General features: G+C 38.7%; 1 protein-coding gene across 8 annotated transcripts in view; it reads right to left on the bottom strand.

Moving 5' to 3' along the window:
• Positions 1-2,615: 2,615 nt before the first annotated feature.
• Positions 2,616-15,331, bottom strand: part of AKAP6 (A-kinase anchoring protein 6) — a 616,970-nt gene continuing 604,254 nt past the window's right edge. For 7 of the 8 annotated variants that reach the window (XM_007472509.3, XM_007472510.3, XM_007472511.3 and 4 more), the window contains 2 exons: positions 11,216-14,685; positions 2,616-3,885 (listed from right to left, as the gene is read on the bottom strand). In XM_007472509.3, the coding sequence (XP_007472571.2) occupies positions 11,257-14,685 (3,429 nt within the window). In that variant the 3' untranslated portion in view covers positions 2,616-3,885; positions 11,216-11,256. The other variant, XM_056810398.1, reaches the window with a different exon arrangement.

Below are 15,331 nucleotides of genomic sequence, written 5' to 3' on the forward strand. Positions count from 1 at the left end.
ATCACTGCACTTCCAGCCTGGTGTTAATGAATAAGCAAGCAATGAATGAACAGGACCTATATTACCTAACGAACGAAGGTGGAACTTTTCAGCCATATTCAGGGTCCTCCTTCAACACTCACCATAACCTTATCTAAACTGTCATTACTGTTCAATACAGGCATCATGTACACACAGCTATGAGCACATGCTCATACACACATACACCTCAGTCAGACTTCTCTTTCTTTTCTCTCTGCTCTTGCCTCATGGTGGTGGTGGTGTTCAGAAGCTTTTTGGTCATGTCCAACTCTTTGTTACCCCATTTGGGATTTTTCTTGGCAAAGATACTGGATTGGTTTGCCATTTCCTTCTTCAGCTCATTTGACAGATGAGAAAACTGAGACAACCAGCATTAAGTAATGTGTCCATCTGGTAAGGGTTTGAGGCCAGATTTGAACTCAGGAAGATGTCCTCCTGCTTCCACGTCTGTTGCTTTATCCACTGTGCTACCTAGTATAATGGATGGGGAAATGGAGCCACCCACTATGTTTACTTTGAGGCTAGAGAGTGAGAGAGAGAGAATGGAGCAAGAAGGTGGAGAAGCGGGAACAGATTGTTCCTCTCTTCTCTTTCCTTAGTAAAACCAGTACGAGTTGTCCTCAGAATTACAGAATATATCCCTTCAGAGACTGGGTTGAATGTAAAGTCAAGGACTAAAACTGATTTTTCTTCCTTGAGGAGAAAGTATAGCTCTTCTCCTCAAGCTTCAGGTATCTCTCCCTGGATATTATGAAGCAGGCACTTGATCTAAGGAATAACTACTTATTCTAAACAAAATAGGGTAATAAGGATTGTTGGATAAGGCAATGGGAAGTGGGAAGTAGGAGATCCCTAAGGGCTCTCTTCCCCTGCTTGGGTTGCTTTTCTTGCATGCCGAGTCCGATTTTCCTCTCTTACACTAGTTGCCCTCACCCCTTCCCTCATTACCAATATGAGCTCTATTTTTCCTTTTAAGGCTCACAAGAACACTTCTATAGCACTTTCCCTAGCTCACAAAGATCTTTCTCATTCTGAAAGTATTTGTAACATTTATTGGTCATCCTGCCACCTAAGGCTTGTTTACATAAGGTACCATGTTGGTTTCTACATTTCCTCCCCCAAATGTATGTCTTCTCTTTCTAACCATTGGCTTCTTTGGCTTTCAATAAAATAACTGGGGTGAGGGTGGGGAAAGTGAAGGGAACCAGCATTTATTGATGCCTTCTATATGCCAGGCCATTTTTTTGGTAAGACTATTTTTAAAGTTGAGGAAGTCGAGGCAGAGAGTGGTTAAGTGATTGGACCAGTGTCACATAACTAGCTAATATCTAAGACAATATTTGAACCCAGACCTCTCTTACCCCAGTCGCAGGCATCTATGACCAGTTACCTTGCTGCCACTGGAACAGCAGGTGTTTTATAAATACCTGATCTGAAAAGCACCAGTGAAGAGGAAATACATTGTCTTCTTTTCCTTTAATATAGTGTGGACAGGATATAGTTAGTTGAGGAGGGAGGTCTAAATCAGTGAAAAACCCAACTATAAAAATATTTGTGTCCCTATGCATATAATTACCTAGATAGATAGAAGTATTTACCATTTTCTCAACATGTAGAATATTATGTGTATCTCTATGTACAAAGAGACATACATGTAATTCCCATTCCATAAATATACATGTGGTATAGACATATTTATGTATATATTAATGAACACACTGCATGTGATAAATGATATGAAAGGCTTCATGAAGTAGAAGTTGTATATAGAGAGCCTTAGGGTCAGGATGATCTGCTTCAAATTCCACCTCTGACACATACTAGCTAAGTCACCTTGGTCAAGTCACTCATTCTCTCAATTTCTCAGACAACCTTTTAAGATTTTAAGGTCTTCCTGAACAAGGATGATCTGCATTAGTAAAAAGAAGTTTGCTCTGAGAAGTTTTCTATCTGATAAAATTGGAGATATGGTACAATGGGGGAAAAATAAATGATGAACAAATATAATAGAGTGCATAAAGAGCCACCTTCCAAGATATAAAGATGTGGGTTCAAGTGTAGCCTCTGATATAAATTGTCTATGAGACCCTAGGCAAGTCATTTGTCTTCTTTAGCATCTCTGAGAACCTGAAAGCCTTCTTAAGTATGTTCTAGTTCTTAAATACTATGATTCTATGAAGTTATGGCCTTGGTAGAGGAACATTCCATGTGGATTTGTCTACACTGATATAATTTGGATATAGATTCAGATTTTCTAAAATGTCTATATTATTAGAGGGAAGGGCAGCTGGGTGGTTCAGTGGATTGAGAGTCAATCTTAGAGATGGGAGATTCTGGGTTCAAATCTAGCCTCAGATACTTCCTAGCTGTGTGACCCTGAACAAGTCACTTAACCCCAATTGCCTAGCCCTTTCTGTTCTTCTACCTTGGAACCTATACATACTATTGATTCTAAGATGGAAGATAAGAGTTTAAAAAGAAAAAGTCTCTCTGTACACATGAAATTTCTCCAGGGGAACTATATAAATGAGTGGAATTTAAAGGCAGTAGGAACCCTGAAATGAATCAACAACCAATTAATGATGAAGAAGAAATAAAAGTCTTGAATAAATATTTATTAATTGGTAGTGGGGGGGGTGCAGTAAGTTTATAGTTGAATGTTGCTGAGTCGTGATTTGTACATGTGTATGATCAGGAAGACCTTGAGACTTTGGAGGTTCCATTTCCAACCCCTGATTTAGGTAAAGTAACTAAAAAGCCTCTTGCCAAGTATTGAAATTTCAAAAGTGTATATTATTTCTAGGACAGATTGAAGAATTTTCTTTTTAAAGGAGCACAGGTAGAAGAGATCACTATTTTGGCTTTTTTCCCCCAATAAACTAAGTTTATTATGCCAGTTCTAATTACCATGCAATCTAATGAATTTAAGGCTTATATTTTCCACATCACTAGACATCACAAAACATGAAAGCATCTTATACTGTCATTATACATCAATGTTTGCACTTGGTTATACATATATACAGAAATTATTCACACATCTTAACCTTGCTATTTCCTCCTTTCAAACCAACATAATTTTACTGTGAAAGCAGCTTTTTTTTTAATAAATGGTATAAGAAATACAGCAAGGCACACATTTTAAAAAACAAAACTTTTTTTCTCATTACCACCTCAAGAAGCATAAAAAACCAAAATGTTGTACATAATTCAATAGTAGAATGTCACCAGTTATAACATACAACACTGTAGTTGTTTCTTGAAGTGTTGCATAGTTTTTTTTAATGAAATAAATAAAAGGGTGCTTTTAAAAAATTACTTTATTTTATCATGGTCAGAACCAAAAAAAGAATATGGATTCTTTACTCCACTCAAATTAAATCAAACTAAATATTTACTGAGGTCAAACCATCCTAATGAGCATAGGCATTATACCAGAAAGTTGTTAAATATGAAATATGACATCAGGAAGCATTGGCAGGTATCATTCTAGACAGGTGAATTGAATACACTTGCAATTTGGTAAATTGTAGAACTTTAAAGAACATTCAGGAGAAGAAGCCAAGAGAAATGTCCAACTGAGGAACACAGGATCTGTAGAGGTAGCTTGGGACAAGAATCCTGGTGAAAACAAATGGCTTTGCTATACTTCAAAAAAAAAAAGAAAAGAAAAGAAGAAACAATCATCTTAAAGAGGACCAGCGCACCACGCAGCCAAATCACAAAGCCCACATGGAAGAATTGCATTTGGAAGGAATATTTATCTTGGGAGGAGTCAGTGTAACAAAAGGCAGTGACACAATGGAACCCAAGGCCATCCCAGGGTTACGAGAATGAGCCTGCACCTGGAGTGCAACCAGACTTCTGAAAGGAAACAAACAAAAAAAAAGTAATTACACATTTCAGAAAGTACATTTGCAACACACAACCCCTTAACAGAATTACGAGGGGACAGCTATCCTGGAATTGCTGGTGGTCTTCTCCAAAAGTAGGAATCCAATGGGTATGAATGGGAGAGTTTTTCAACAACCTCATGTTAGTGTCAACGATGTCTTAGAATTAGTGTGGGATATTTATTGATTTTTCTTTTTCTTTTTCAAAACTGTTTCAAAGAAACAAGGAAAATCATCAAATCTGACCTTTACCTGTGTCTCATTCACATCACTGCTTGTGAACTGGCTTTTTTGTAGCACACACACACACAAATGCTCCAATCAATATGAAAATGTGAAGCTGCTAAAGCCCAGTTACTCAGAAAGGGATAGGGAATACTCACCCTGGTTCCAGACTAAACTCTCTTTCTGGCAAAGTGGACTCCTGAATTTAACGTGTAGCTTCATTGACTTAGTGGAGGATTTAGATGAGGATATATGGATGAGTCTCATAAGAGGAAAAAAGAATGTCATATCCCTTTTTAAGAGGCTTCAGTGACTCCCCTTAGTGCTACAATAAAATGCAAAGTCCCCTGTGTACCTAAAGCCCTTCAAAGACTGGCCCCAGTATATCTTTCCAGGCTGATGACCTATTTTTTCCACATTGTGAACATTCAGACTATCTTATTTATTGTTCCATACATACAACATTCCATCTCCTAAATCTGTAGGTTGGTACTCAAAGGGCAGTTATCCATGCCTAGAACTCCTAAATCCTCTCACAGTTCAGGACAAATGCTTTTTCCTGAAGGGGCCCTTTTTTGATGTTCATCTGATTCACCTGTCCCCTGACAAAATCATTTTGTGTTGATTTTTTTACATACCCCCAGGAGGCAGTGGGTTATAACAGAGGGCTGGCCTTAAAGCCAGGAAGACCTGAGCTCATAACCTGCTTCTGCCACATACTGGCCATGTGTGTGACCCTGGACAAGTCATTTAACCTCTCAATGTTCTAGTCAACTTTCTAAGGTGACAAATTTCCAAGAAGTTACATTTGTTGAAGGAATTCTTCATTTGAGAGTCCATTACACCAGTGACATCACTATATATTCTCTATTGACTAATCTTTGCACATGTTAGTCTTCCTCCAGTAGAATGTAATCTTTTTTTTTTAGAGCAAGCTTAGTAAATTCTTATTGATTAGACGTGAGTTGAGCAAATAAGTGTCTATTACCAGACTATATATATAGGATGTGGAGATTAGTGTTGATGTGTTTCGCATCCTTGAAAGCAAACTAAAATAACTACTTGCTCATAACTAAGAGGTCAAGCTGTAAAAAACATTGTGAAAAGTTAAAAAAGAGAGAGATTTAGATCAGTTCTTACATTTTCTGATTTGAATACTAATCTATAAAAATAGCATTTTGCCTACCTATCTGCAAATGAGCCAAAGCATCAGCTGAGACAGAAGGAAATCTAAATCTTGGGCTTAGCAGCAGGCCAGAATATTAGTAGGTGGGGGTGGGGAGGGGATCCTTGGCTCAAGGAATACCTAAATAATAGGTCTGGACCAAATCTATCTCTGTTCTCTCCTCTCATTTCCTTTGCCTCCTGAGGATGTATACAAAGTGATTTTGGCAGCAAACAGGTGAATTGGATGATCATCATGAAAGACCCCTTCGGGGAAAAAGCATTTGTCCTGAACTGTGAAAGGATTTGGGAGTTCTAGGCATGGCTAACTGCCCTTTGAATACCAACCCTCCCTCTCCTCTCCTCATTGGAGATTTTTGAAAGTTTGGTAACAAAGTGGATAGAGTGCCAGGCTTAGACTTGGGAGGCCCCAGGTTTCGAATACAGCCTCAGATACTTCCCAGCTATGTGACCCTGGGCAAGTCACTTAACCCTGAGTGCCTAGCTCTTGTCCTTCTTCTGTCTTAGAATTGATACTAAGACAGATGGAACGGCTTTGAAAAGCAGTTTCTGGTTACCTAAAGCTGCTTAGTAGTAATTTCTTTGAAAGTGATTTTGTGCTTTTATAAACTATACACAATATGTATTTTAAATATATGTAACATATATGCAAGCATATAGAGAATACACTATAGTACTATATGTTGGCTATCATGATTATTACAAAACATACACAGATAGAGATTCATATACCCCAAATATCCATCCAATAGACTACCAGCTCCTGTATTTGTTGATCAGAAAGAAAGGAGTGCAATTACAGCCAAAGGGAAAATGATAGAAAGGCTCCCTGAGAAAGTAAAGTCTAAAATGGAGTATATTTCTGCTGTAAGGAATGAGTTAAAATTTTAAACCCTAGAATTTATCCAGCCTGAAGTTTAGGGTTAAACTATTCATCAAAGAGCAGAGGCTTATGATGAGGATTATGAAGAAATAACTGTCAGAATACAGCAAAAAGATTAGTGCAAAGTACATCTCTTAGGCAGTTCCTAGGAGGCACTCCAGACATGCATTATGTGCCTCTTCCAAATTAGGCAGAAATATCTGGATCTATCCAGTTACCTTTTCCTTTGATGTGATTTGCTGTAACTGACCTCTCTATTTTTATGGAAACATGGCAAAGAGGGGAAGATGGTGAAAAGCACAGCAGTGTGCCTGGAAACCAGTACAACTGCATCATACATACTGGGTTGGATTAGATCAAGTTTTCTCTTAAATCATTTGAGGGTGAGTTTTAATTAGATTCCTCATAGGTAAAAGGTTTTCTTTGGTTACCTGTTTGCAGGCTGTATCTGATCTCCTAAGTTATAGACTTCCAAGAATGACATTATAAAATAGGGACTTTTTATGATCTCGGAATTTATTTCTGGAAAAGCCAGCAAATTGAATTTGGTGTAGTAAAAACACTGTCTTGGTAAAAGAATTCTCTGACTGACTGCCTTTCAAACAGTCTAAATGGAAGCACAGCTTTCTTCGTTTGCTTGACTGCATCTACTGGGAAGAACAATTACGATCATTAAGCTTTTATATACATAGCACTTTCTACTTTCTAAAGATTTTATGGTCATTTTTACTATTTATTCATTACCTTAATCCTGAAGGCACCTCTGCACTGGGGGTACAGATGAGAAAGGAGAGGAATAAAGAGGTTAAATAATATGTTCTGGGTCACCGTGCTTTCAGGGCAGAATTGGCATACACAGCCTATGGATGTAATTCTACAATGCCCAGACAATGGCATGAAAACTGAAAAATTCAATCCTCCAGATGCTATACACAATGCTGGAAAAGTTCCTAGCCCTAATGCAAATGGATTTTTATGGCATCTTTGTATTTAATATTTTCACTTTCCATTTGCATCTCAGTTCTTAGAATAGTGCCTGGCATATAGTAAACACTTGTCTTGACCAAGAAGACCCCACACAGGGTCATGAAGGTTTGGACACAACTGAAAAATGAATGAATGTTTATTTTTAAAAAATAGCTTTAGAGCAAGAATTAACCTGAACTCCGTGCATTTTTAAAGATAATTTAAAATTGGTTTCCTTTGTAATCCTGTCTGTTTTATGCATTCATTTGGAAATATCCCTCTGATAAGTGGTCCATAGACTTCACTAGGCTACTAAAGGGGCCCATGACACAGAAAAGTTTAGGCATAGAGCAAAGGATGGTGCTAGACTTGCCATCAAGAAGACAAGAGTTTAAATACAACTTCTGACATTTACTAACTTTGTAACCATGAGAAAGCCTTTGGACCTCAGTTTCCTCCCCTCTAAAATGATACTGGGGCAACTAGGTGGCCCTGTGGATAGAGTGCCAGGTCTGGAGATGGAAGGTCCTGAGTTGGAATCTGGCTTTAGATATTTCCAAACTATCTTAACTTAACCTCAATTGCCTAACTCTGATCACTCTTCTTCCTTGGACCCAATAGTTAATATTGATTTGAAGATAGTAGTCGTTAAGGGACTAAAAAAAATGATCATAACAAAAATCATACCTGTAGCTCCTACCTACCAGGATTTCTGTAAAACTCAAATGTAAAGAGCTTTGCAAACTTTAAAGCATCATATACATGCCAGGCATTATTGTTGTTATTGTTGTTTCTTTGTTAAACATAATGGAGACCTGATTCCTTTTCGCCTGCTGTCTGCTCTGCCTGTAAAAGGTACCTGATATGTATGCCATGCTTTTGCATGCATATGCATACTTGCTATGTATTTAATCTATGCTATGCACATAGCATGTTATGGCCATCGAAGGTACCTAGTCAGCCAACTGGCAAGCATTAACTAAGTGCCTACAAATGCAAAGAACAAAATGATCCCTACTTCGAAAGCACTCTTGACTAGATGGTTTTCTATTGGCCTTACTTTTAGAATGCTAGGACCATATCAGAAGATTGCTTTCCCCACTTTCAAAGACAGAGCTTGCCACCACTTGAAATTGCCTGCTCCTTAAGAAGGACAGGCAGAAACTCCTAAGAGATCACAAGACGTAGCAGTCTGTGCTTCCAATCTGATGGGGAATGGGGTTCCTTAGTGCTGAGAGTTTCTCGTGTGCCGAGTAAGAGCCTCCAGATCCCAGCGTGACTGGTGCCTTGGGGGTCATAGTCACATGATGTCATGCTAAGCGTGGAGTTTCTTTCAAGCTTTTATATCCTTTGAAAAAAGAGATTCAGCTGGGCTCTATAAGTCCCTCCATAGCTGGCAAAGCAAGCAGCATAATCTCTAATCGAGGTGGTTTTAGAGGAGTTTATGGAATTGCTTACTTTCTTCTATTGGTCAGTTTTCTTGCATGCTGTTAAAGAATGTGATTGATTACAGTGTAGACACATTTCATAGAGGATACATTTTCCTTACTGCTTTTATTCTCATTCTGAAACAATGTAAATAGAGCCTGAAACAGTATAAAATTAGTTGAGCTACATTACTAAGTCAAGTATCTTTCTTCAATTTTGCAGATTGAGTTTATTTTTAGGGTATGTATATATATATGGTATAGATTTCCCCCTACCCCCACTTCCAACTCCTACAGCTCTACACAGAATCACACATTTTAATGAGTTTAGGGCACAGGTGTTAACAGGAAAAAATAATGATGTTTGCCATTCATCTTTCAAATTAAATAATGTGTTTTTAAATAGTAACTTTTTTCATAATACATTATGGGAACAACATTTATCTGTCACATTTTAAAAGATGTATTTGTAATAAATGTAAATTACCTTTAGAAAATCAGTAATTAGGCTCATCAAAAAATAAACAATCTGCCACAAAAAAGATAATCTTTAGCATAGTTAAGTATAATAACTGTTATTTGAATAAGTTAACAAATTAGGGTAGATTGCTTCTGTAATTCATTTCCTATAGCACGAGTTTAGGTTACAACATTAAGCTTCTAAAGGGGGGCCAACTGGGAGCTCATACTTTCATGAAATACAATTCCCACATTAGGGAGCTCAGGTTTTCCTTCTTTAAACTAGATTGAGACAGAGCATTCATCATTGGGTTTTTGAAAAGGGGAAAAGTGGAATCTTTGTGTCACTTATGGATATAATATCTCAGATTTAACAATCAATAACTGTCTTGTTAAATAGGAAGAGTAGAATTTTAAAACGGAAGTTTATTTTAATGATGGAAACCAACCTGTCATCTTCAGGCCAAATTTAAAAATTCTGGTTTTGCCCAAATTCTATTAACCTATCCCATTCTTTCTTTGCATTGTATTTTGGGGGTTGAGGTATTTGGGGGTAAAGTCAGAAGCCAGCTTAAGACGAAACTGAAAACAAATACCATCAATTTGCTCTTTCTCTATTTTACTCTTCAAACATGGTCATTATTGAGTAATTGTGAAAGTATAACATGCTACTTGGGAAATCACCTATGATAAAAGCAGCAGTGGGTTGCAGCATCGAAGGCAATCAGGCTGAAGCATGATCCTAGAACCTAAATGCTGCTCATTACAAAGCATCCCCACCTTTCTCCCGAGAATCCTTTAAAAAATGCCTTCTATGTGCCAGCTAAATGCTGAAGATATGAGGAAAGGCAAATAGTTCCTATTTTTAAGGAGCACAAAGTCTAATGGGGGAGAGAGAAACACATCAAGAACTATATAGGAAAAATTGGAGATAATCTTTGAGGGAAGGCACTAAGATGTTAGTATAAAGGGAAAAATGATTTAACAAACTGGTGGTGTGTACAGAAGCAAAAGTGAAATCAGTAGTTACATCTTTTTGATCATAGTTAATAAATCATAATTTGGATACTCCTTTGACTCTCTCTCAACATCAGATTTGGAAAAAAGAAGAGTGGAATCATTCAGATAGTTATCTTAGGTTTATTCAGTCATTCCAATTGTGTCTGAATCTTCATGACTCTATTTGGGATTTCTTGGCAAAGATACTAGAGTGATTTACCATTTCCTTCTCCAGTTCATTTTACAAATGATGAAACTGAGGCAAACAGGGATAAGTGAGTTGTCCAGAGTCACACAGCTAGTAAGTTTCTGAGTCCACCTTTGAACTCAGATCTTCCTGATTCCAGGTCCCACACTATCCATTGTACCACCTCGCTACCCCTAACTATCTGAGGAAGCTAAGCAGAATAGTGACTAAGGCACTAGAGTAAAATTCAGGAAAGTTTCCATTCTTATCTTATCTCAGACAAGTACTGGCTATGTTACATTGGGAAAGTTATTTAAGGCCTCAGTTTTCTCATCTGTAAAACTGAAACAATAATAATAACAGTACCTCTTAAGATTCTTGTGAGGATCAAACAAGGCAATATGTTTAAAGAACTTTGAGAAACTTAAGTCATTCACATGTTAACTAGATCAATTGTCTAATTCCCTTAGCTAGCATGAGGTATTAAAAAAAAGAAAAAGATATGAAAAAATATCTTTGATCGGGAAGGGACTTTAGAAGTTATGTTCAATCCATTTCTTTTACAGATGAAGAGACTGAGGCCTGGGGAGATTAAATGGCCTGCTCCAAGACCACATAGGCGAGTAAGGCACAGAGCTGAGATTCAGTCCCATGACCTTTGATCCCAAATGCAGCTCTTTTCACTATATCACATCCTTATTAAAATGTCAATTTAGAAAACACATTTTTTTTCCTTTTATACTAGAATTATTTTAGCTAATTATGCCTAAATCATGATGGCAAATGCAGTCAACTTGATTTAGTCTTTTTCTTCTAACCTAGTTGAGTTGGATCAAAATTGCATTACTATATTTATAGACTTATTTAACAAGCCATTTATAGGAATTGCATATGGTAAATGGTGGCCCCGTGGAGTTTCAGTCCCCTTCACAAATGTATGTATCTCTAATCACATAAAAACTGCACATACCTTTTAATGAGATGATTTATGTGCCCAGGAAGGATTACATTCTACCTGTGCATATTTATATGCCGGTCTTTGTGAAGGTTCAGTAGGTTTTCTTCACAGGTTAATGTTTTACTGTTAGGATGCAATACAGCCTGGTCTTTCAGCTGTTCTGCCTTCATTGGGAGATCTGGAACTCTAGTTTTGGCTAAAGAAGCAATGCCATCTTCTAGCATTCCAGTCCCACCTGGCTCCCCAGATTTACTCTCTTCATTGTTCTGGCTTGGAGCAGCAGCAGCAGCAGCAGCAGCAGCAGCAGCAGCGGCGGTGGCAGGTAGGGCTGAGCTCACCTCACAGCTGTTTGAAGTACTGAACATATTACACTTTTCCTCTCCAATGTTGGATTCTTTGGGGGGACTGGGCCTTAGAATATCTGTGTTGGTTCGATCACTCAAGAAAGAAAACCCACTGTAGTTAGAGGAGCTTTTAGTCCCTTCTGGGGAAGCTGAATCTCTTTCTGGCACCGCAGCTTCTTTTGGGACTTCACTGGAGAAATAGCATTGCTGTTCGCCTTCCTCATCATCAACACAAGCCTCAAAGAAACACTCGATATCCTCTTTTTCATCTAGACCTGACTCAGGGAAGTCAGGTGGCACTAGAGTGTGGTTTTTCTCTTCTGTGTAACTGGTGACCTCTCCACAGTCGCTGTCATGAGATGAGAGGGAGAGGTAGGAATAAAAGTCTCCTTTTCGGAGCTGAATGGGCCGGTGAGAATGCTCTAATACTTTTTCCTTGATCTGAGCTAATGATGTAGGAGTGGCTGCCTCACTTTCAGGTTGGGATTTATTCTTTAGGGCTGTTGAAGCCATGTCAATGATCTCCTTAACAAAGTTATGTACTGAGCAGTCTTCTGTATCTTGCTTATGTAAAGCATCTGCCTCACAGTTGCAACAGGAAATCCTGTCACCCAGAGCAATATTTTCTTCTGTTTCACTGGACTCCAAGGTTGGGAAGTGATCAGCAGGCTTTTCAGCTGTTCTGGGTGCCTTCTCAGATGAAGACTTCAGTAGTGAAGGATTAGGTTTGTTGAGCACACTGGTTTCAGAGGCATGTTCCGGACAAAACTTGTCAGTAGGAATAGAAGCCGCACTTTGAATTTCAGAGAGCAAGTGGTTTTGACATTCCTTTGGGGAGTTCCTGGAAGATGGAGGAACAAATTCCTTCCCATCCATATTTGAATCATCAGAGCTATCTGTAAATGCTTCACACATGCAGCTCTCACTCTCTAAAGCCATCTCCTCATTTGGAACAAGATCTTTTGATTCCTTTGGAATTCCATTTGGTGTTTCCTTTGGTCTTTCTGGAACACTTTCGACATTTCCATTCTCCATGTCATCCACAAATGGGTCTTTATTGGCTTTGGAAATGTTCTTCCTATTTTCTCTTTTTGTCCCAAACTCATGCACTTTAGATGAATTTTTGCTATTTCCATTATTTTCTGACATTCGCTTTATGGAGCTATTCAGAAGGGCTTCAATATTCAAAGTGTCTGTGGCATTAGATGTCTCACTGCTGCCTCTATCTTTGCTGCACTGAATTTCATCACTGAGGTTACATCTCCTCTTTTCTCTTGAGAGGGAAAACTTGGGTCTAATCCAGGTCTGCAGTTCATTCTTGATGTAATCCAACCCTGACATTAGATTGCATTCTTCATAAATATCCTCATCAGTTGCAATGCTAGAATCATCATCTTCATCTTTGACACATAACTCTTCTTCCGTCAGGGTAAGAGTAGAGCTGGAGAGAAGGTCACTGTCGTCTTCATCATCAGTGCAAGCCGACGTGCAGGACACATTCACAATCATGCTGACATTGACATCACTTTCATCTGCCACTGAGTGCGTAAGACGTTTCCTGAATGATGCATTTGAATCCTGTGGAATTTTGTTTCTGTGCAATACAATATCCTCTGAGCAAAGAGAGAGCTCATCACTGCTGCTGAGTTCAGTGAGAGAGGCGGCTGAGTCTTCATTGATAGAGGATGCTATGTCCAATGACAGTTGGCCAGTGAAAGACATCTTTTGGGAACTGCTTAGCAGGGTGATGTCAGAAACACTACGCTTTATCTTTTGTTCAGAGGGGCTCTGGATGTTTTCCAATCGATTCAGGAGATCTAAAGTTCTTTTACTCAGTTCTCCCACTGAGCCACTACTTCCACTGATGTCCTCTGAGCTGTGACGGCTAAAAAGATCTTCATTGCTTTTATAGGATGTTATCCAGCTTTCCAGTGATGTGCTCCGTTGAAGGCCATCACCATTTCTCAAGATGCCTGATCCAAATAAGTCACTTCTAGGTGAAAGGGACTCTAAGGAAGAGCTTTGGGAGAAGAGGGGGAGTTGCTTGGCATTCTGCATGCCAGGCAATGTCTTCTCTCCATTGCCACTTTTACAGGAATTGGTATCCATTTCATGGGGTCCACTTGCCAAAATACATTCATGGGGAGCTGCATCTGGATGTAACTCTGTAGCCTGATGTTTAGATTTGCAGGGTTTTTTATCAAAATAAAAACCATGAAGCAATGGGTCCTCCACATGTGTTTTTTCACTCTGCGATTGTTTCATTACCATTGGTAATTTGAGTTTTGAGCCTTGGAGGTATGAGTAATCATAAAATGTAAACACATCATGTTTTCCTTGTAATTCTTCTTCCAAACAATCAGGGGTATGCTTGGTAACACTGTTTAAGTCTCCATCTTTTTCATTTGCACAACATATTGGTGATATGGGTGACTGAGAACTATTTGGAAGTTTAACATCTTCCTCCTCGTCTTTAATTTTTTGTTTTAATATGCTAACTACATCACCCATATGAGGATCTGGGTGTTCCATTTCTGGGTTACTTGGGAGTCCATCCGTATCATTCAGCAGGCACATTTCAGAGTTTGTTGTGGTCTCAGTGTCTCCTTCACTGACTATTCCACTCTCGCTCCCTGAATGCCGGCTCATGTCTTTTCCATGACATGTACAAGGCTTAACCAAAGGGATCCCACCTACAAGGTCTGGCAATGATTTGGTAGATGAAAATGAAGAGTCTTTACTAAGACTTTTTGTTAAAACTTTAGGTTGGGTTATTGTGGAGAGCTGGGGGCTGGTTTTCAGAAATGGCATGTGGTTCTCTTCATAGAGTTCAACATTGTGAAGGCTATAAACTTGGTAGATATGTGGACTAGAGGGGGCAGTGATACTAGAACCATAGTGAGATCCTCCATGGTCACTAGCATATTCCTCGTAACTTCGGTCTTCACTGCTTACATCCTCCAACTCAGGCTTCAAGTTTGACGTGGTGTGTGCATGGGTGTGTTCTGGATCCAGGTCATTGGACTCTTCATTTAAACTGATTAATTTATTACTTATATCTGTTTCATCCCATTCTAGAGCATCTTCACTTGTTCCATTTAGATCCATCAGGCCATGGTCAATCACATTTAAAACCTCCTATAAGAAATAAAAGAGAAAAAAGAAAAGAAAAATGTTCTTAATTGGTTAATACCAGATTCTTCTTTCTAGGAAAAATTCATCATGAATATGATGTTAAAAGGCAAGGCAAGGGGGCAGCTAGTGGCTCAGTGGATTGAGAGTCAGGCCTAGAGAGGGGAGGTCCTAGGTTCAAATCTGATCTCAGCTATGTGACCCTGGACAAGTCACTTGACCCCCATTACCTAGCCCTTACCACTCTTCTGCCTTGGAGCCAATACACAGTATTGACTCCAAGATGGAAGGTAAAGGTTTTATTTTAAAAAAAAAAAAGAGAGACCAAATGTGGTCTTTTATTTACTTTTAAATTATACGTAGAACCAGATCTTTAGTGCTTCTTCCTAAGAATCTCCACACTTTGCCACTGTGGAAGTATTCTCTACTGCCCTCCCATTTTCAGCTCTCCTATTAGAATGTAAACTTGTTGAGGCAAAGACTGTCTTGCTTGCTTGTATATGTAACCACATACAACAGTGCCTGGCACATAGTAAACAATGAATGTTTCATCCAGCTCAGGAAATGCAGCACAATGGATCTACTGGATCTGAAGTCAAGAAGACCTGATCTAGCCTCAGAAACTTAGTAGTTGTGTGACTATGGGGGAGTC

Source organism: Monodelphis domestica, chromosome 1 (assembly GCF_027887165.1).
Source record: "Monodelphis domestica isolate mMonDom1 chromosome 1, mMonDom1.pri, whole genome shotgun sequence".
Lineage (NCBI taxonomy): Eukaryota > Metazoa > Chordata > Mammalia > Didelphimorphia > Didelphidae > Monodelphis > Monodelphis domestica.